This window comes from Tiliqua scincoides, chromosome 7, assembly GCF_035046505.1.
Source record: "Tiliqua scincoides isolate rTilSci1 chromosome 7, rTilSci1.hap2, whole genome shotgun sequence".
Classification (NCBI taxonomy): domain Eukaryota; kingdom Metazoa; phylum Chordata; class Lepidosauria; order Squamata; family Scincidae; genus Tiliqua; species Tiliqua scincoides.
In genome coordinates, this window is record NC_089827.1 from 24,899,798 (window position 1) to 24,922,012 (window position 22,215).

A 22,215-nucleotide genomic window follows, 5' to 3' on the forward strand; every position below is an offset into this window, starting at 1 on the left:
GCTTGACTCTTGATGAATTAAACTGTACTTATAATGTACGCTGTAACTAAGTCTAGCCAATTTGTACAGATGCAAGATTGGATTCATTGTTAAGTATTGATTTTTTTCCTAGCTTTTCTCTCTACAAAATGTTTCTAAACTGTCTTGATAAATCTATTGCCCAGATCTTTATCTGTAGCTGTAGAATCACAGATAATTGAACAATTTGGAGAGAAAAAAGATTGCTCCAAAAGATTCAGATTCTACAGACATCTTCAAATTTACTTGCCATATTTACGTCCACATTCTCCTCTTTAGATTGGACGTGAAGTGGAGGTGGGGAATCATTTAATGCTCCAAGCACCTCCAAAGCTGGCCTGAGATCAGACCTTTTCTTTCTCACTCCCAAGTCAAGGAAGGGGCAGAGTCATGGCAGCCACAAATTTAGGCTAGCCAACATCCCTGAAAATATGAAGGTCAGCTGATAACACAGGTGAAGTGAATAGAGGATTTTGTGCCAAGACAGGCAAGAGGATAATTTATCTTTGGTGCAAGTCTTTACCATTTAATATACTGGGGTAGCCAAACCATGGCTCACAAGCCACACACAGCTTTTTAACATACAACGTGCAGCTCGTAGAAATATGTTGGCTGAGCTCCTTTTTGCATCACAATTAATATTTTTTAGAAGGTAAAAAAAAGTTGTTCAAGCTTTATAATAATTTACTTGGTAAAAACTAAGAGTCCACTGGATTAAAATGTAAGTTTAAATATAATGGTGTGTGAATATATTTAAGAATTTTAATGCTTCTTAAATATTGCTGCTCTCATACTCCTGTGGCTCTGAACATCTGAAATTTATCACATGTGGTTCTTACATTAGGCAAGTCTGGCCACCCGCTGTAATATACAAAACCTAATCACCCACTGTATAAAGAATAATCCATCCTTTAAAAATCTTTATGATCTGAAATCAAGGTATCTTAAGGATTACATCCTCCCATATCAACTTGCAACTACTGGGATTTGCAACCAGAAGTTTTATGTGGTGACCCAAATGGGGACCGCTTTTTTGTAATACAGTGGTCGAAAGTTTGATGACCACTGCTACAGATAATGTTTTCAGCTATGTTCTTAGTTGCCAATTTTTGTTTTCATTGCTTATGTTTTTCTTCATCACTTGAACAACACAGCCCCACAACCACACGGCACACTGCTTCTCAACTGAAGAGTTTCAGAACCAGTTTGTGACACAGCATGAATAAGCTGGAGAGCAGCTGTTCATTAAAACAAGGTTAAATTCAACTAAAATTTAATGCAAGCCCCTTGCATGAAACATCACAGCTCTTTAAATCCTTGTCTGTAAAAACATACACTTAATGCATTTCTTCTGCCTTGAAAATGAAAAACCCATAAATGCTATGACATAATCTTGTAATTGCTAAACACTTTTGTGCTATGTAGCGATGGGAGTCCTATGCACAACAGAGTATACTCCAAATTCAGACTTTATGGTATGAGAACTGAAACAGCATCACTGATTCATGAACTATAATAATCAATATTTTGTTTTTATAACATGCTAAATAAACCATGCACGTCTCTCCATGCTGAACATCTGAACTTTAAATCGTTCTCTTTTCTTTAAATACTTAATCAAAGTTATTTTAGGGACCGCGTTTCTACTCCTTATAATATTAGAGGTCCAAGAATCAAAATCATTATTTTGATAATCTGGGAAGACTACTATGCATAAAAATGAAGCTATACAATCCATACTTGTGCAAACTTACTTTTCTGAAATAATTTCATCTCTCCATTCTCTTTCTTGATGTCAGACATTAACCGGTGTTTCTTCTTTTCTTTCTGCTTTTCCTTGTCCCTTTCTGTGACTTTGTCTCTTACAATTTGATCTAAAAAGGAAACATAGGAAAGCTCATATAATCACGCTCTCCATTTCTAAAGTCCCCACTTACACACCCTGACAGGACTGTAGCCAAAACAGGATCAACACAAAGAAAATGAAGGGCCCTGGGTACATACTGAGCTCCAGGCTGTCAGAAGTTGGAAACTTCCAAAAACAAAAATCTCAAAAGGTGCCAGCTCACCATGGAGAAAAGGGTTAAAAGGCAGAAATCAGTACAATATTCCTAAGGAGATGTTATATTCTTTCTGCTTGGGGGGGGGGGTGCAAGAAGGAAGAAGTTGGGAAGGGAAGGGAAGAAGTTGAATTACAAGCAAAATTTGAACAGCATTTTAACAGAAAATGTTTAATGAGAGGGGTGGGTGGGGAACAGATTAGAAGCGCTAGGAGAGACAGAAACAAAATTAAAAAGCAGAACTGAAAAGATTTGAAACAAAGAAAACTGAAAGAAATGCAAGACCACCCATTCAATGCCAAAGACTCCAACTCTGCTCCTGCAACTTGTCACTGCGATTCTGAGCATACCTACTCTGAAGGAATATCTCTCGAGGCCACTGAATCTTACTCAAGATGATGCTCATACTGCAACATTTTGTTGCAGGACCCCTCTTGTATAGATTGATTTTGAAATACATGTGCAGACACACAGTTATACTCAAAGATTATCTTCTTCCAGAAAAACACAACCCATTTCGTTACTCATATGTAATAAAAACAACTTTTAAAAAGTAGAAATAGGAAATCTGTAGGCACACAATACCATTTTCAAAGTATCATGATTGAGAGGGCAATCTACTGACTTACAAGATGGTCTCCATGGGACTGGAGGTTGTTCTACAATAGCTTGGTACACTTTAACAGAATCAGAAAAATGACCATGTAATGATTTAGGGTCCAATCCTATCCAACTTTCCAGCACAAGTGCAGCTGCAATGCAGCCCAAGGCAAGCAAACAAATGTTTCCTTACCTTGTGGAGGCGTCCGTAATTACCCACCCACCACAGGATGCAGTGCACACCCCATTGGCATAGCTACACCAGGGTTGGAAAGTTGAATAGGATTTGGTCCTTAGTTCTTAGACCATCAAAATTTTCAAAAAGAGTGTTTGAATGGGTTTATTGCTTAGATGGAACTTATAATCAGGTTTTTGTTAAGCATGAGGTGTATGAGACCAAGAAGCCAGAATGCTTTATTTTAAAGTTAAATGGCTTCACCATGATTCATTGAAATAACACCTTCTTCCAGCATTACAAAATATAAGCCAAAAAGTTTCTGAAAGTCAGCAATGACAGTTATCCATTAGAGGTTTCTTATATACACTCAAATTTATTTATAATCTGCCCTTTACATATTTCAAAAGTAGCCAAGAACAATCTTTAGTACAAAATAAAGCCTACAAAATACAATTTTAGCTCAATAAAATCCAAACTACAGTACTACTATTTGTGCTTACAATTTTTGTTACTCACAAACAATTTCAATTTGTGCTCACAATTTTTGTTACTCACCCCCAAAATCTTGGTAAATATTTTATAGCTAGCAAAAAAAAATGAGAAATAGATGCCAAAGAGATATTCTAAAGTGTAAACTGAGAACACAGGTTACACTCATCTTGAAAAACTCTGCCATGATCTAAAGCAGGGGTCGGCAACCTGCGGCTCTTTCAGCTGTCTGCTGCGGCTCCTCCAGGTGAAAGTGGCAAAGGGGGTAACAGGAGACACCTGTGCTGGGAGGGCAGGCTGCTTCCCTCCGCCCCCTGAGCTCACTGCCCACCTCTCCCTTCACCCCCACCTGGTTTCCCTTTTCAATTTTGCCTGCTCTGCAGGTTTAAGCTCCCTGTTTTTCCCTTCCCCAACTCTCCAGCAGGCTCAGCCAATCAGCATCCAGCAGGCTCCTGGCTTTTTCAGTTGGAATGGCTCAGGGCCCTTCATTGGCAGACAGACCAGCCAATCCTGAGCCTTCCTGCTTCTCAGCCATTGCCAGCCCTTGCAGCCTGCCTTTCCCTGAGCAGGGAGAGGCTTTTCCTCCACAGCTGAGGAGACATCCTGTGTAAGTTGTAAGCCCCATTACAGCGGATGAAGTTTACTCCCAGGAAAGGGTGCCTGGGATGGCAGGCTTGGAGCCAGTGGGAGCCCGCGCAGGTCTGTTCGAGAGTAAGCCCCGATGTAGTCCCTGGGCTACACCCAGGAAGGTGTGGAGGGCTGTAGCCTCAGCCCCCTCCTGTACAGGTCTACTCACAAGTAAGCTGTAGTCAGTGGGGCTTCCTCCCAGGAAGGTGTGGTGGGCTGTATCCTCAGCCTCCTCCTGTGCAGGTCTACTCACAAGTAAGTCAGTGAGGCTTCCTCCCAGGAAAGTGTGAAGAGGACTGCAACCTGAGAGCTCCAACCAACTTGTCTGCTCAGAAGTCCCATTGTAGTCAATGGGGCTTACTCCCAGGATAGTGTGGAGAGGGTTGCAGCCTGAGTGAGGGAGGACAGGCAGGCAAGGCAGAAGCTGGCCTGTGGCTGCCCCCCCCACCTTTCCCCCCCAGCTCTGGCTTCTTCTCTTCCCCACCTCTGGAGTCTGTGTCCTTTCTTTCTTCCAGCAGGGTGCCTCTGGAAGGTGGGGGGAGTTCTTTAATATCCATGTAAGATAAGCAGATGTCATAACTGCCATATGTATTGGAATCCTGGAAGATTTGGTGAGGAGGTAGCATGTGGTGTCAGCAGTGGCCCCTTTAAGGGTAAGGCCTGGGCATCCAGCAGAGTGTGCTGCATAGCTGCAGCTACTTGAAGGCAATAGGGCCCTCAGGGATATAAGCAGCACCTGCGGCAGGAAGGGGGGTGGGTTGGAGAAGGAGTGCAGGTTGGAGAGGAGACTGACTGAGCTTATTGACTTTGACTTGGATACTCTGACTGATTTGACTGACTTACTTTGGACTGTGACTTGGCTTATTGACTTTGGACTCTGCCGTGGATACTCTGACTGACTTTGTGACTAATGGACTGCTGGAGACACTGGAGTTTGAAGTGTGGCTGCTGTGCCCAAGACCTGCTGAGGACCAAGGGTCTGCTGTAGTGGTGGGAGGCTGCTGGCAGGAGAGAGGACCTCTGCAGGTTGAACAGGTGAGCTACCCTGGAGGTGGGGTCCAGCAGGAGTGCAGGGCAGAACCAGGGTCATTTGTTGGGGGAAAGAAGGGGAGCTAATTTGCTTAAAGTGGGCATAATTCTCCAGGCAGAGAATGGCCTTGGAATCAGGCAAAACACCAGAGGACCAGGAGTCTGAAAACACAGGACAAGAATGTATGACAAAACTAACTAAAAGCTACAAGAGGGGGCTACATTATAAAAACGGGACCTATAAGAGCATAAAGGTAAAAAAAAAAAAACGATATATGCAGTATTATCTTCATTTTAGATGTCAAAAGGGTTTTGTGGCTCCTGAGGTTTTTTTTCCCTCCGGAAAACAGGTCCAAATGGCCGAGTGTTTGCCGACCCCTGATCTAAAGACTTGATGTAGGCAAGCCCAAAGTCTTTGGTATATCCAGTAGAATTTTGACATTTTGTTTCTTTGAACAACAAACCTCATGCCATTTCATGAGCTGCTTTTGAAAGACGCCCTCAGTTTCAGAAGTAGTCTGCCATAAAGTATATGGGTTCAAGAAGCCCAAAGGTTCCTTGGGCACATAGAACTAACTATGTGGTTCTTGAAGACAGTTGAGTCTATGGCTAGGGTTCAGTCTGATAGTAGTGTCAGTTTAAAAAAAAAAAGACACCTCTAAGTATCAAATAGCAACGTGTTCTACCAAATACCACCAACCTAGAATTTAGGACAAGAGATACATAAAAACAAATATGAAAAGCAACTGAACAGAGAAATTTGAGCTTGCCTGTGAATTCCTGATTCTAAAGGATCCTGCTGCCTGATGGCAAGGCAAGCTCAGTCTGGGGAACCAATCCCAAGACTCTGATAATCTGCTTGGTGGCACAGAAGAGTTTCCCAGATGCAAAGACTGGGCCACCCTGGAACCACTAGAGAACAGGAAATTTTCAACACTAAGAACATAAGAACAGCCCCACTGGATCAGGCCATAGGCCCATCTAGTCCAGCTTCCTGTATCTCACAGTGGCCCACCAAATGCCCCAGGGACCACACCTGATAACAAGAGACCTCATTCTGGTGCCCTCCCTTGCATCTGGCATCTGACATAGCCCATTTCTATAATCAGGAGGTTGTACATGCACATCATGGCTTGTAACCCATAATGGATTTTTCCTCCAGAAACTTGTCCAATCCCCTTTTAAAGGCGTCCAGGCCAGATGCCATCACCACATACTGTGGCAAGGAGTTCCACAGACCAACCACACGCTGAGTAAAGAAATATTTTCTTTTGTCTGTTCTAACTCTCCCAGCACTCAATTTTAGTGGATGTCCCCTGGTTCTGGTGTTATGTGAGAGCGTAAAGAGCATCTCTTTATCCACTCTGTCCATCCCCTGCATAATTTTGTATGTCTCAATCATGTCCCCCCTGAGGCGCCTGAGCTTTTCTAGGCTAAAGAAACCCAAACGCAGTAGCCTTGCCTCATAAGGAAGGTGCCCCAGCCCCGTAATCATCTTAGTCGCTCTCTTTTGCACCTTTTCCATTTCCACTATGTCTTTTTTGAGATGCGGTGACCAGAACTGAACACAATACTCCAGGTACTGTAGATTTGTACAACGGCATTATAATATTATCCGTTTTGTGCTAAATGACTGTGCCTTAGAACAGCTAGTCATGGAGCCCACCAGAGGACAGGTGACTCTGGATTTAATATTGTGTGGTACACAGGACCTGGTTAGAGATGTCAATGTTACGGAGCCGTTGGGGAACAGTGATCATGCTGCGATCCGTTTTGACATGCACGACGGGGGAAGAATACTGGGCAAATCTCTCACAAAAACCTTTGACTTCCGACGGGCGGACTTCCCTCAAATGAGGAGGCTGGTTAGAAGGAGATTGAAAGGGAAGGTAAAAAGAGTCCAATCTCTCCAGAGTGCGTGGAGGCTGCTTAAAACAACAGTAATAGAGGCCCAGCAGAGGTGTATACTGCAAAGAAAGAAGGGTTCCACTAAATCCAGGAGGGTGCCTGCATGGCTAACGAGCCAAGTTAGAGAGGCTGTAAAGGGCAAGGAAGCTTCCTTCCGTAAATAGAAGTTTTGCCCTAATGAGGAGAATAAAAAGGAACATAAACTGTGGCAAAAGAAATGAAAGAAGGTGATACGGGAGGCCAAGCGAGACTATGAGAAATGCATGGCCAGCAACATTAAGGGGAATAATAAAAGCTTCTTCAAATATGTTAGAAGCAGGAAACCCGCCAGAGAAACAGTTGGCCCACAGTCAGGGAATTAGAGGACAGGTCCTCTTATGGATTGAGAACTGGTTGAAGGCCAGGAAACAGAGAGTGGGTGTCAATGGGCAATTTTCACAATGGAGAGAAGTGAAAAGCAGTGTGCCCCAGGATCTGTCCTGGGACTGACCGGTGCTTTTCAACCTCTTCATAAATGACCTGGAGACAGTGAGCAGTGAGCAGTGAGGTGGCTAAGTTTGCAGACGACACCAAACTTTTCCGAGTGGTGAAGACCAGAAGTGATTGTGAGGAGCTCCAGAAGGATCTCTCCAGACTGGCAGAATGGGCAGCAAAATGGCAGATGCGCTTCAATGTCAGTAAGTGTAAAGTCATGCACATTGGGGCAAAAAATCAAAACTTCACTTATAGGCTGATGGGTTCTGAGCTGTCTGTGACAGATCTGGAGAGAGATCTTGGGGTGGTGGTGGACAGGTCGATGAAAGTGTTGACTCAATGTGCGGCAGCAGTAAAGAAGGCCAATTCTATGCTTGGGATCATCAGAAAAGGTATTGAGAACAAAACAAAACAACCCTACTAGATATTTCCCAAATAGGAATGATGCAGTAATGCCAAAATGGTAACATCCATCTTGGTACTAACATTAATGAACCCTGCCCATCATGCATCACACAGATTTATATGGCATGGCAAGATACTCATTCAGAACAAACAGTCATCTGCTCACTGAGGCACTTAACAGGTAGAGCCAATTTCACTTACTGGATCACTCTGTTTACTAATTTATATGAAGCTTGTTCTCACTTGTCATGATTTTCAAGAACGCCATTTCTTGAAGCATTTCAAGAAAGATTTCAAAAAAGCATTACCCACTATTCAAACTTTTTTCCAACAACAATTCTTATTAATCTTGGTTGCTCCAGGAGTTGAGTCAATTGTGCCATTTCCATAACAATTGCTTTACATTATTCAGACACACAGGCATCTGAAAAACTAAAGATGTTTTATTTCACTTTTTTCTAAATAGGACTTAAAACAGCTAAATTGAGAAATTAATAAAATCTAAACTGTCATTTAGTGATCTGGCTATTTATGCAAACAGAAAGCAGCTGCTTTGCAACAACTTCCAGAGGGCATCACACATCAGGAGTCAATAACACATTACACAAGCAGCACAACTAGATGAAAAGCAAAAACTATACACGAGACACTGGAATTGCTGCAATATTGCAGTAAAGCACGAGGGCTAATCACCATACAAGGCCCTTTCCATACTCTCACTCTACCCCAAAAGGCAAAATACTCATGCTCGGGTTTTATTGGCTCTACTATAAGAGATAACAACTAATTACTCAGGAAAGCAATTATTATTTTGTAAGTTCTTAGTGCATTCAGCACAAACAATATCACAAGGTTTTAAGGATGGTGTCCAACTTGGTATTTATTAGGGTGGGTGCTCTCCTTTCCCTAAGATCTGTAAGGAAAGCAGCTTTGTTAGCCACAGGTTCTCCCTAATCCATTTACTATTAAAAACTGAATATTTCATTAAAAGCAGGGAATATTGTATATGACAACGTCAACAGTTTTGAGTAGAGTGGTGAACATTTGCAAAGAAAAGGAAAAAGGGGAAATTCGGGGGACACCGAAGACATCTCAATACTTCTTAGGACTGAGAATTGCAAAGTTACTTTCAAATGTTACAAAATAAAGTACCCCTCCAAGTATACAGACAATTACCACAACAACATGACTACGAGTAACATGACTACCAGCAACATGGTAGTAAGGCTTTTGGACAACACAGCCTGTTGCTTCTTTTGGTTCAAGTTCTTCCAACATCTCCAACAAATTAAATAAACTGAGGAATATTTGGAAATGCACCACCACCAAGAAACAAAACTAGAAGGGAAAAGCATTGGGAAGTTTGTTACAATAAATGTACAACATCCATTTCCTGAGGTCCTTGAAGCCAATGTGGAAGTTCAGAATCAAAAAACTATGTATCTTTTAGAGACCAGTTCTCCAAGCCAGGGGTGCCCAAACCCCGGCCCTGGGATCACTTGCTGCCCTTGAGGACTCCCAGTCCAGTCCTCAGGAAGCCCCTAGTCTCCAATGAGCCTCTGTTCCTCCAGAGACTTGCTGGAGCCCACGTTGGCCTGATGCAACTGCTCTCAGTGTGACGGCCAACTGCTTGAACTCTCACATGAGCTGTGGGACGAGGGCTCTCTCCACTGCTTGCTGTTTCACATCTGTGATGCAGCAGCGGCAGCAAAGGAAAGGCTGACCTTGTTTTGTACAAGGCCTTTTATAGCCCTTGAGCTATTGCTAGACCTTCATTCATTCATATAAGTTTCATCCCTAATACATTTATGTAAATTTATTCAAGTTTAAAATGTAAATTAGTTCTTTTTTTCCCCAGCTCCCAACACATTGTGAGAGAGATTATGTGGCCCTCCTGCCAAAAAGTTTGGACACCCCTGCACCAAGCAAATGCAAGTTAAACTAATTTTCCCAAGGTATATAAATAAAAAGAGATATAAATTTAAACAATTGATGGGAATATAAATGGGTAGATCCATGTTTAGGCTAGCCTATTTTGTCTCCAGTTACTAGGACACTTTCTGTTCAACTCAAACTCAACTTGCATGTTTGAAGCAAGATCGCACCAAGCAAGTCAATGGGTTGCCTCCCAGGAAACTACAGACTTACCATATATGATAAAAACAACAGTGAACTCTTCATGAAGTGTTAATAGTCATATTTATACTCCTAAACTACAAGAAAGGAATATTTTCTTTTTCAGCTGAAAGTATTTTATTTTGCTAATAATGCAACTGCACACAAACTGCTCAGTTCAAATGATAACACAGGACTATAAAATTGAGGGTCAGAAAAGTTTTTCCCAGCCTTTACAGTGGTTTGAGCTATGGTGTAGCCTATGGTGTAGGCTTCCTCATGAGGAAGCTGCTAGAACCATTCACTAAAGAGGCTATGCTGTCTCCAAAACTAGACATGATAGGGCTAAACAGATGCCATTTTTGGAATCGGCATCCCAAATATACCCAGGAATTGGTGTAACATTTAAGGAAGCAAAATGTGTGTTGGCCTGTGTAATCTAATTCATGGTTTTATATTCTGGCTTAACAAACCATATTTTCCCAACTTCTAATATAAACAGCAGCTATGGTGAGTTTGAAAACTCAAGCTTTGGATCACTTCCTCTGGCACACAGATGTTGAAGAGAAGACACAATAGCAGCCTCATTATTTGCCATCTACTCTTGACAAGTAATTCAGAAAGAAATAGATTACCAGATTAGTAAAATTGGCAAGAGATGACCAGATTAGTGAGAAATTGAAAGGTCAGTGGTAAAACAGAAGCAATGGGAATCAACTTGCCAAAAGTTACCATGCAACTCAAATAAGAAAATTATGTGTTTACTGAAAAGAATGACAAATGTAATGACATGTTTTTAGAACTGCCAAAAGTTTTAACGAGCCAGTAGCCCAAGGCATTTTGCTGCATGAAGTGGAAGATCAATTGGTATCTTCCCCCTCCATGCACTATTTTTGGCAATATGCCTTTGCAGCTCCAGAAGCATCTGATTAGAACATTTGAAATTCTATTTTATTGTCTTTGTAAGCTGCTGCAAGAACCCTTTGTATTAACTGTCATTGTATTAATAATTAAAACAGCTTAGCATTCACATAGTAGCTTTTTTCTATAATCTATATTTGGTTAAGATTTATCATTGTCATCATCTGCTCTGCTCCTGAGAGACACAGAGTTTCTGGCTTGGAGGGGAACAGAAGAGTCCAGTCTCCAAGACGAGATTTGTTGGAGCAACAAAGGGCAAGCATAAAATGTATTTTTCTCTGTAGATTCTCCAGTCCTCAGCACCCATCTAAATTCAGGGAGCAAGAGACAGAGGGAGACAGAGAAAGGACAGGATTCTCTGAGGCCCAGAAGAGAAAAAACTCAGGACAGAAAGCAAGTGGGGGTGAGGAGGAGAAAAGCAAGCCAAAAGGGAAAGCAAAACTCTAGATATGTAAGAACTACCCTGGGATAGGAGGAAAGATAGACCTCATAGGATATACATGGGAGAAGAAAAAAAAAACAAGATAAAAAAGGAAAGGAAAGCTGGGAGAGAAGGGTCTTGGAAAACAAGTACAAAAACTTCTAGTGAGCAAGTAATGAGTATCACGTGCAACACACACTTATGCTGCTCCTCTCACCTTCTCACACACAGGGCAGAGCAAGCACATATGGAACATACTAAAACATAGGACAATAACTGACAATAGGGAAGATACAGTTACCTATACAGAAGAGAGGACAGTCACACAGGAAAAACGTATTTGTTGATAGGGAACAATGGATGCTACTTGCCCATAAGGAAACCATGCCTACCAATGAATAGAGGTGTTTGTTTCCTGCAAGATAGGCTTGGGCTGTAAATCTAACTGAACACAATTGGCTTACTTCTGAGTAAAATATAAGTTTTCCAACACCTCTACCATTAGGGGAAAACAGATGCTACTTGCCCACAGGGAAGCAGAAAACTGACACTACTCGTCCATGGGGAAAAATGTGTGCTACTTGGCAACAGATTCCATGCTTGCACAGTACTTGCCCATAACGTATGGGCCACAAAGAAACCACACTTGCTACTATTATCTCTATTGACAGTGTTCAATGTTCTCTATTGGTGTTTATCGTCCTGTGTTTTAGTATGTCCAGCACAGTACAAAGGCACCTCTGCCTCCAAGCAGTATTGCTCTCTTTCCCTTCATGCCTACTGTGCTGGAAACACTCCCATTCTCCATGGAAACAAAAACTGCTTATTTGCCACCTCCCCACAGCTGTCACCTGAAGCAGAATGCTAGAGGTTGTTGCAAATAACCAGCTCCTTTGCCAGCTCCTAGCAAATACAGAAGGTTACTGAATTTCCACAGAAAGTAATACCATTGATGGCAATTTTAAACAAAGATTTACAAATGCTTAATGTGCAAATTTTTGACTAAGTGCCAATGAATGCCAGCTTGACTCATATGAAGCACCTAGTCTCTAAGGATCTTCAAGACAGGAAAGGTAGCAGAGATATAATAGAGAAAGAGAAGGAGGAGAGATACATGAGAAGGAGGAGAGATACTATATCCACCAATAACAAAAACTCTTTAACATTTGTACAGTGCTTTCTGAGTGCATAACACACTTCACAAGCATTATCCTGATTATCCTGATATCCTGATTATCCTTACAGAGTTTAAGTATTAATATTCCTATAATGCAGCTGGATTGCTGAGGCCAAGAGGGAGTGACTTGCCCCAGGCCACGAAGAGAGTTCAAGGCAGAGGTGAGATTTAAACCAAGAAAGTCTTGCTTCAGAGCTCAGCTTCTTGGTCACTATGCTACACCAGCAACATTAAATTGTTATAAATTAAACAAGATGCTGCTTGTGATTCTTCCTATACCAGTGTACTTGAAAGTGAGAAGCCACTCCAGGAGTGCAGCCAAGTTATACCCGTCTTTGGGAGAATCCATGGGGGAGAAACCTTGAGCACATGCAGCCTCCCCATTACTGGGCTCTCTTTCCCCCTGCCAATGTGTATTCCTCCTCCCCTGTAACCTCACACTATCCTGTTTGGTCCCATGCTGAGGTAACCTGCCTGGATACCTGCCAGTAGGCTTGTTCCGGAGGTTCCCTAGAAGCAACCTTCCTTGGGTAGGAAAAGGAGAAAGGTCTGAGCTAGCCCAGCCAAACTGGGACAAACATGCCTTACAGCTTGTTTGCGATGCTCAGGAGCTGGTACAGGTGGAATTTAAGATTGGGCTGCTCATAGTTTTGTGCTATCCTCCAGAAGAAACCTATACATTGAGTTTTGAATAATATACAGGTGCCCAACCCCCATATTCACAGCAGATCCATTCTAGCCCCCGCCCCCGATACAGAAACTGCAGACTAGCGAGGACCCTGTAAGTACAATGCTCCACGTCCATAATCTTCCATTTCTTTTATTTAGCAAGCAGGCATGTTTTGTCCTTTTACAGAATGCAACATGCAGGCAGTGCCCAACCCTTCAGAGGACGCATGTGGCCTTCAGGCTTCCTCAGAAGCCTCCAAGACATGACAAGAACTCATGGCTGGTTTGTGCCATTGACTTCCAGTCATGTCTGGGAGTTGTTCTGAGATGTGCAGAGGCCACACATGAAGGATCCACTGAACATCAAATGCAGGTTGACTTGGTAAAGCAGTACAATCTTCTTCCTGATGTGTTAGCTTCACACAGAAATGAATCTTTTTACTGTATTTAGAACTTCATTAAAACATGCATTTCTTTCCCCCTGCCCTGGCAGGCCACAATTAAATCCTGAAGTGTTCGTCCTTGTGAGACTATATTACATGCTATTCCTGAATGTTTAGGAATACAATCTGAGCTAACTCAGATCTACAGAAGGACACCTGTAGATCTGAGTTAACTCAAAGACAGAAAATGCAATTTCTGAGTATGGAGGAAATGTTGGCCAGGTGAGGAGGGAAAGGGACAATAAAATGCACATGCTCTGAGAATCTTAGGGATTTATGTATATAATACTTCTCCGCTCCACTCTGGAAGTCAAACGAACAATTCAGACAAAACAAAATTTACTTGGGAAGCTTACACAAGGTGGAAAGTGTGTTAATGTGTGTTTATGTTTTTTGGTTGGGTTTGGTTTAAGTAAAAGTTGGTAAAATGTGTGCCTCTATTGAATACATTTATTGGCTCTCAATCATCCCTATTGTCTATTTTAACATATGTAAGTACATTTACAAAATGAAAGCCATGATCATAGTATCTCAGCACTTGAGCTAGATACGGAATTTAGATGAAAGTAAAGTTTCCACTGCCTATGTATATTCCAATGTACTAAGATTTTGAATTAAAAGGACTTTCTAGGGCAGAGGTGCAAAACTCATTTCATGTAGTGGGTTGAATAGCATTCATGGCACCTGCCAAGGGCAGAAGTGACATCATTAAGCAGACAATGACATCATTAAGCAGATGATGACCAGAAATAAGCACTTTGTTCTCATCCAGAAATTCATTAGCTGCAAGTGGCAAAAGAGAAAATGGGCAAATCTTGTTCATAATTTCAGGATATGACAAAGCCAGTTATCAAGCTGTGAGAGTTCAATTATAGGGAGGGGGTGAATAAATTGCTTCCAGGGCCCACATGCGCTCCATGGGCCTTAAGTTTGATACTCCTGCTCCAGAGTCATCTAGTCCAGGGGTGTCCAAACTTTTTGGCAAGAGGACCACATCATCTCTCTGACACTGAAAAAAAGAATTAGTTTACATTTTAAACTTGAATAAATTTACATAAATGAATATATTAGTGATGGAACTTGAATGAATGAAGGTCTTGCAATAGCTCAAGGCCTATAAAAGGCCTTGTACAAAGCAAGGCCAGTCTTTCCTTTGCTGCTACTGCTGCATCACAGATGTGAAACAGCAAGCAGTGGAGGGAGCCCTTGTCCCACAGCTCACGCAAGGGGTTGAACAGTTGGCAATCATGCTGAGAGCGGCTGCATCAGGCCAGTCTGGACTCCAGCAAATCTCCGGAGGGCCAGAGGCTCCCTGGAGACTGGGAACTCCCTGAGGGACAGACTGGGAGTCCTCGAGGGCTGTAAGTGGCCCCAGGGCCGGGATTTGGGCACCCGTGATCTAGCCCAACTCACATGTGTTTCTCACTCTCTTATGTATTGTTCCCAATTCCCAGTGTCACTTTAGAACAGAGAAATGACAGGCTGCTGCTGCTGCCATGGGACCATCCATAAAGTGAATTTTAAAATCCACTTAACTCTTCCATCCCTATGGGCATACTTTGTTCCATTTTCACCAATCACCCAACCCTCCTCAGTCAGAGCTTTGTTATCATCTCCTCCCTCGATGGCACAACATACTTTACAGGTGGCTCCACATTTCCAACATCTTCAGGGTTGGGACCTTGAAAGAATTAGATGGCTATGCCACACTTATTTGAACCGTAATTTGCATACATTTTAATTAGTTGGTGTAGCACAATGGCTAACAGGCTGACCTGCAAATCAGAGTTTTCTTCCTTTGAATGTCACCTCTGTCATGAACTCATTAGGTGGCGTTGGGATTTCATCAAATCTCTCTCTACCTCAAGTGCAAAATAGGGGTAATAGTACAGGTCATCCCTCTTTATGCACTTAAGTTCCTTTCTGGATAAAAAAACCCATGGATTTAAAAAAGTGGAAAAATAGATTTAAAGATCCACTGCTCCTAATGAAGTGTTTCTCAAACTGTGGGTTGGGACCCACGTGGTGAGTCGTGAGCCAATTTCAGGTGGGTCCCCATTCATTTCAATATTTTATTTTTAATATATTAGGCTTGATGCTACCATGGTATGTGACTGCATATGGGAAAATGTTACAGATCTGTACTTTTAACAAGCTACTATGTATATTCTTTTAACAATGATAGCTAATGGGACTTACTCCTGGGTAAGTGTGGGTAGGATTGCAGTCTAGGATTGTTAAAAATGTGCCATGAGATATCTGTGGTGCTTCACAGCTGTGGTTCCCAAACTGTGAGCCATGGCTCCCTGAAGAGCCTCAAAAACCAATTAGGGAGCTGTAGAATCCTTGAGAAAAACCAACCACCCTATATAACTGAGGCATTCAATCTGAGCATCCGGCCTCCCTAGGGAGGCATGGCTAGCCTCCAGGGGTGTTGTGAGGCATTGGGGGGGGGAAGGTGGCAGTAGCTGCTCTGCTCAGCTGCATGTGCTGCCTCCCCACTTGCTGCTTTTCTGAGGCTGTGAACAAGTTGGGTGGGGCAGTGTGAGGTGGGGAGGGCAGTGTGAAACATGGTGGGGGGAGGTGGGGGAGCCTCCCCATCAAACCAAGAGAAGGCTGGCTGGGAGGTGTGCAGTGGAGAGAAGGCTGACTGGGAGAAGCTGGAAGGTGTGCAGCACTTTCCTCTGCTTGGGAAGGAGGGAAACAGCCTGCTCTTAGGAGGGGGGTGTCCAAATGCCCCAACCTGCATTCCTTCATCTTGCCTGGGGGAATAGGGGTGGCATATGCATGTTGGGGTGTAGGTGTGTGAGCATGCCCCCATCTACTTTGGGGGCAAGTTGGAATCTTGCTCGGTGTGGCTGCAATCCTATCGACACTTTCCTAGGAGAAAGCCCCATTGACTCAAATGGGACTAACTTCTGAGTAGACCTACATAGGCTTGGGGTTTGTGTCAGCTTAACCAAAGATCTTCACCTTTCTCTTTTTCCTCCCCCTCCAAAAAAAAGAAAAGCCACACTTGATGGCTTTGACTCCAAAAATTGATTAAAAATTAAAATCCCCATTCCTTTTCAGTCATCCCCCATTTTTCCTCCTCCCTCCTTTGGGGGGGGGTACTTCCCATGTTGGCTGCTATTGTAAGACAAAAGGCACAATCCTAGCTAGGTCTACTCAGACATAAGTCCTATTGTGTTCAATGGGACTTACTCCCAGGAAAGTGAGTTTAGGATTGCAGCCAAATAGTCTCTGGGTCTCAGTTTCACATCAGTTTGCAATTAGCAGATACACACAAAACAAAGTTTTCCCCTCCCCCAGTAAATTCATCACTTCCCTCCTCCCTTTCCAAAACCCTCCAGGTGTGCTGCTAACAAACTCAGGGCACAATCCTAACCAGGTCTACTCAGAAGTAAGTCCTATTGTGTTCAATGGGGCTTACTCTCAGGTAAGTGTGGTCCAGATTGCAGCCTCAGAGTGCTGGCAGCTGTTTTTTTTATTTATAGTGTATAATTATAACACCTTCATCCCCATTTTGGGGGTGACTGAGGTGAGGTGTTTATAAGGGGGAGCCGTAGCCAATGGCCACAAGGATCAAGGGAGCCGTGGGCTGGAAAAGTTTGAGAACCACTGCTATATAATGTATAGGACTCTACATAGTTCAGTAGGTCAAGGGAGCAGCCATCAAAAAAACTTTAGTAACCACTGCTTTACAGGGTTGTTGTAAGGATTCCATCACAATAGTATATGTGAACTTCCTTGCTCACTCACAAAATCCTATACAAATAGTAAATATTAGCAAATTTACTAATGGCCAAATCCTATCCAATTTTCCAGTGCCAGTGCAGCTGTGCCAGAGGGGTGTGCCCTGCAACCTGTGGTGGGGAGGCAGTCACAGAGGCCTCCCCAAGGATGGGAACACTTGTTCCCTTACCTCAAGGCTGCATTATGGCTGCACTGGTGCTGGAAAGTTGGATAGGATTGGGCCCTTAGTCAGGTACTGATGCAAAAAATCATCCAAAAGTCAAGTATATTTTACATATCCTGGCTTCACAGCTTACCCATTGATCTGTCATAAGAAGAAACACTGTACTGTGGTAAACACTGTTTTGTCTTTAATGCTATCTTCTTCCAAGTTACTTTCAAGAACTTGCATTTACAACATTTTTCTTTTCCAAAATATTTAATTTTTCTTGATCAGTCTGCTGCAGCACTGTATTTATGAAAAGGCATCTTACCATTTGGGCACTGAATGAGTGAGTGTGTGCGTGCATTCATTATTATTTTCAAAAACGAGAAGATATTACTGTCATGGAGGTAGGCTCTTCCTTCTCCCCTTTACTATAACATCACATGGAATGTTGCTTTGAAATGGAATGTTGCTGTTCTGAATTTCTGAATGCTTTGAAATGTATTAATATTTTCTGTAACATCTAGTTGAACTAAAGTGTGAACGTATTTGAAGTTAGCCAGAGAAAGCCAGGGGTCAGTCCAGAAGCCAGAGAAAGCCAGGGGTCTGTCCAGAGAGAAGAATAAAACTGTCAAATCAGGCATCAGGAACAGAGTTGCAGCCTGAGAAACTGAACAGAGTGATTCATTGGTGGCTGCATTCAAAAGGCTATCTGATTAGCCTGAAAATTACAAGGACACTCTCCAGGTGTTATTCATTTGGGATTACGCCAATTATCTGAGCCACATGCCTTGGCAGATGAGTGGTCAGTTCTGACTCAGCATATTTTTGGGTTATGCACCAGACTTAATTCACCGCAAACACTCACATATAAGTCGATCCCACAGATAAGTCGAGGGCAGGTTTTGAGCTAACAATCATGGAATTTTCCATGACCCTTGGATAAGTCAGGGGTTAAACTTAAGGGGGTGCCCGACCATAGTTCTGTCTGATTTTACTCGAGGCCAGATTCTGAAAAATAACCCACCACTAATTGTTACCTAAGAACTGTAGTCTCCAATTTATTGAAAACATAGTAAATGATCATAAGATACATTTTTATTCTTTTTAAATTCTGGTCTTCATCACCTTTTTGTAAGCACTATCAGATTAAGTGCACTGTAAACATACCAGTAAAACAGTGGTTTCCAACCTGGTATTCATGTACTCCCAGGGACACTCAACAGGACCTTCAGGGGTACTTGAAAAAGAATGGAATAATGGTAGAAAAAGGCAGGTCATGAAAGCCTTGCAAGACAGGAATGCCTTGCAAGGACCAGCAAGGCAGGAAGGGAGGTGGCTAGTTGGAGGTGGCTAGAAGGGTGGTGGCTGTGAAAGCCCCACCAATAGCTAGTTTTGGGTCATCAATTCATGTATGAAACAGTGATTGAAAACCAGCACAGTAAAAAAGCTGAAACATAATATGGAAAGTGATCAATCACCCAGAATTTCTCAGCACACTTCTGGTGCAAAATAGTGCAAAAGTCTTCTGTTCTTCAAACAGATAAAAAGAGAAAACACTGTGATAAATACATGAAGTCTGGGCTTTCATATAGAGGAGATGAGGGCTTGTATTACTACAAACATTTTGCTAATATGAAGGGCACAATTTATGGAAATGGGCTGCCAAGGGATATGCAAGTGAAAAAGGTTGGGAACCACTGCAGGAGAACCATGAATCAAATCCACCTTTAAGGTGTCTGGTGTGTTAAGCCAGAAGCTTTACATACAACATACAACCCATAACACATAACTGGGAGTGTGCAATTCAATTCACAGCAGAGAGATGCAGCTGCATATATTTACAACTCTTTTTACTCAGAAGCAGACCCACTGCTTTCCATGGGTGTTATTCCTAAGTAAGGGTGCATTGAATTGTAGCCTGCTTCAAATGGAAAGGAGGATTCCCATCCTGGTGTTTCAAAAAACAGACCTGTTTTGCAAGTATTTGCAAAGCAGAACCAGGCTGCAGCAGAAGGAAGGAGAATAAAAGGTTAACAAATTGCTTCTAAGGAGCTGCCTGCTGCTTGAGAAACTTGGAAACTTGAAACTTTTCCGAGTCGAAAGTCTTTGCCCTCTGATTGACCAGGAGATAAGGCAAAGTAATAATTTGAGCTTGATTACCTGGCAAAAATTTCATGGACTATAGGTACTTCAGAGACCCAATCATTGTGAAATGAGAAATAGACATTACAAAGACATAGCTCCAAATACTGCCATCTTCTTCCATTCAACCCAATTCTACTAATCCCAGTCCTAACAGGTAACATTAATTTTACATGAAAATTCCTTCCATGAAAATTCAGAGCCATGTTACCCAAACTAGAACTAATCATGTAACTATTAGCCTCCCTAATAAACTATAATATTTCAGGTTGAAATAGACATCCACCAATAAGATAAATTTAAATAAAATAGAGTTCAGGTAGAAATAGTCCTCCCATCTAATTATTACAGAATATGGAATTATTCTAAGAATTCTAAAATGGACAACCAGGACATCTTAAGTTTCACTCTGACACAAACAATATGGAAAAGGGAATGTTCTAAATAAAAGTGTCTAATAACTATGATAACATTTCACTGTGGTGCTACATCTCTAGCATGATCACATCAATCTGTACTTCAACATATCAACAAAACAGACAGAGAGAGAGAGAAGTTATCCATGCTTAGCAACTCTCTGGCAGCAATATTCCCCAGTCCAAAATACTTTTGTAATTCCATTTAGAGGTGCATTTAGTGCTATAGAGCTGGGAAACCCAGTCATGAAATCAATGCAGGAGGAGGGTCTGAACAGCTTAGTTCTGAAAGTACTGATCATAGACTGTGTTTCAAATTCAGAGAAGCAAAACTCAAAATTACGGTCTAATCAGGAATGAGCATCCTTCAGACAGTGTTTGTTTTATTCCCAACATAAAATGTTTACTGTTGTATTTCAGTATATTTATTTTAACCTTCCTATAAGTACTGCAAGATGGTACACACACAAGTCCTTAGCTCCCTCACCCTTCAAAATTTTTATAACTTTGGAATTTATTGTGACACAAAATAACTGGCCAAGGATCATACAGTGAACTTCAAGGCACAGTGGACATCTGAACCTCCAGTCCAAGTTAAATAATATCTACTACACCACACTAGCTACAATTTAACTATCAAGTATAACTCACATTATGACTGCTATGTGTTAGAATGCTACATTGATCAGAAATGCTGATCTGCTTCAGGGCATCACCTTTCATATCAATGTGACTGGTATATTGATCAGCCACATAATTCATTTTTTCCTAGACTGAATATGTACTATAGTTACTTCTAATCATCTGTTGCACATTGACTGGTTGAAAGGATGTGGTGAAAACTCATCTGCTTGCAAATTTACAAGAACTCCCTTGGTTTCACGTGCAGGTACTTACTAACTCACCAGACCTGTAGCACATGGACTGAAAAAAGGAATAGTTACCAGAAGAAATCAAAATTTTCTTCCCCCTTTTGGAAAATTTTACCTGTAATTATTCTCTAAGACAGTGTTTGTGGGTCAGAACCCACTAGGTGGGTCGCGAGCCAATTTCAGGTGGGTCCCCATTCATTTCAATATTTTATTTTTAATATATTAGACTTGATGCTACCCTGGTAAGTGATTGCATTTGGGGAAATGTCACAGGTCTGCATGTTTATGAAGATGCTTTTAACAATGACAGTAAAAGGGACTTACTCCTGGGTAACAACAACAGTATTTAAGGGCAGGGGTGGATAGGATTGCAGCCTAGGATTGTTAAAAACGTTCCTGCTTGATGATGTCACTTCCGGTCATGACATCACTTCTGGTGGGTCCTGACAAATTGTTATTCTAAAAAGTGGGTCCCAGTGCTAAAGGAGTGAGAACCACTGCTCTAAGATAATACCACTGAAATGTTTGAAAAAGCAAGACTACACCAAAATTTCTTGAAATGCTATCTTCAACATTACAGTCATATATGATTTGATATGTTCAGTCCAAAAACTAGAAAAATAGATGCATTCTGGATAGTTTGGATGAATGAATGTTCCTGCATTTGGAAGCCATACATTGAGAACAAATGTGATGTCAAGCAGTAGTTGAAAAGAATATATTTACATGGTTTTATAACAGAAACTTCAGGATAAGGCATGACTGTCTGATTTACATATAAGAGTAAGGTTATGTCTTTTTGCCCAGACCACAAAAAGAAACACACAGTCAAGTGAACCTAAAGCTTCACTCATATAACTTTGCTAAACCACCAACAGGTCAAGGTATTTTCTCCCTAGCCCAGCTCATGCCTAGAAGCGCAAGGTGGAAGAAGGCAGATGGTTTCACACACATTGCCTGTGTGTTCCATTCACATAAAAAGTGAAAGAGACACATAATTGTGAATGGAAGAGACACTGTCATATGCCTGCCCCATCATATCTAGTTTGATCCTCAAATACTTATTCCAATCTATAGTCTTTATCTTGTCACTGAATAACACAATTCAGAGTTCCTAATAAAAAGATCAAAGACTATTTACAATAAGACTTAAGCAGTAGCATCTCAACTGACAATTATTTCCTTCAGTGTCAAATCTAAGGGCTTACACAAACATGTGGAAGGAGATTTAAGGACATGGCGAAACCAGACATTCCGCCACTAACAATTTTCAATGATCAGAAGCATCTAGGGCTTCTAGGGTACAAAATATATTTATCTGAGGGTAAATCCCAATGAATTCCTATT

At 41.8% G+C, this 22,215-nt stretch overlaps 1 protein-coding gene across 1 annotated transcript in view; it reads right to left on the reverse strand.

Annotated features, from left to right (window-relative positions):
* RSBN1L (round spermatid basic protein 1 like) overlaps window positions 1-22,215 on the reverse strand; it is a 54,754-nt gene that overhangs the window by 25,789 nt on the left and 6,750 nt on the right. Inside the window, exon 2 of the mRNA XM_066633802.1 lies at window positions 1,773-1,892. Within this exon, the coding sequence (XP_066489899.1) occupies window positions 1,773-1,892 (120 nt within the window). The remainder of the gene's footprint in view (window positions 1-1,772; window positions 1,893-22,215) is intronic.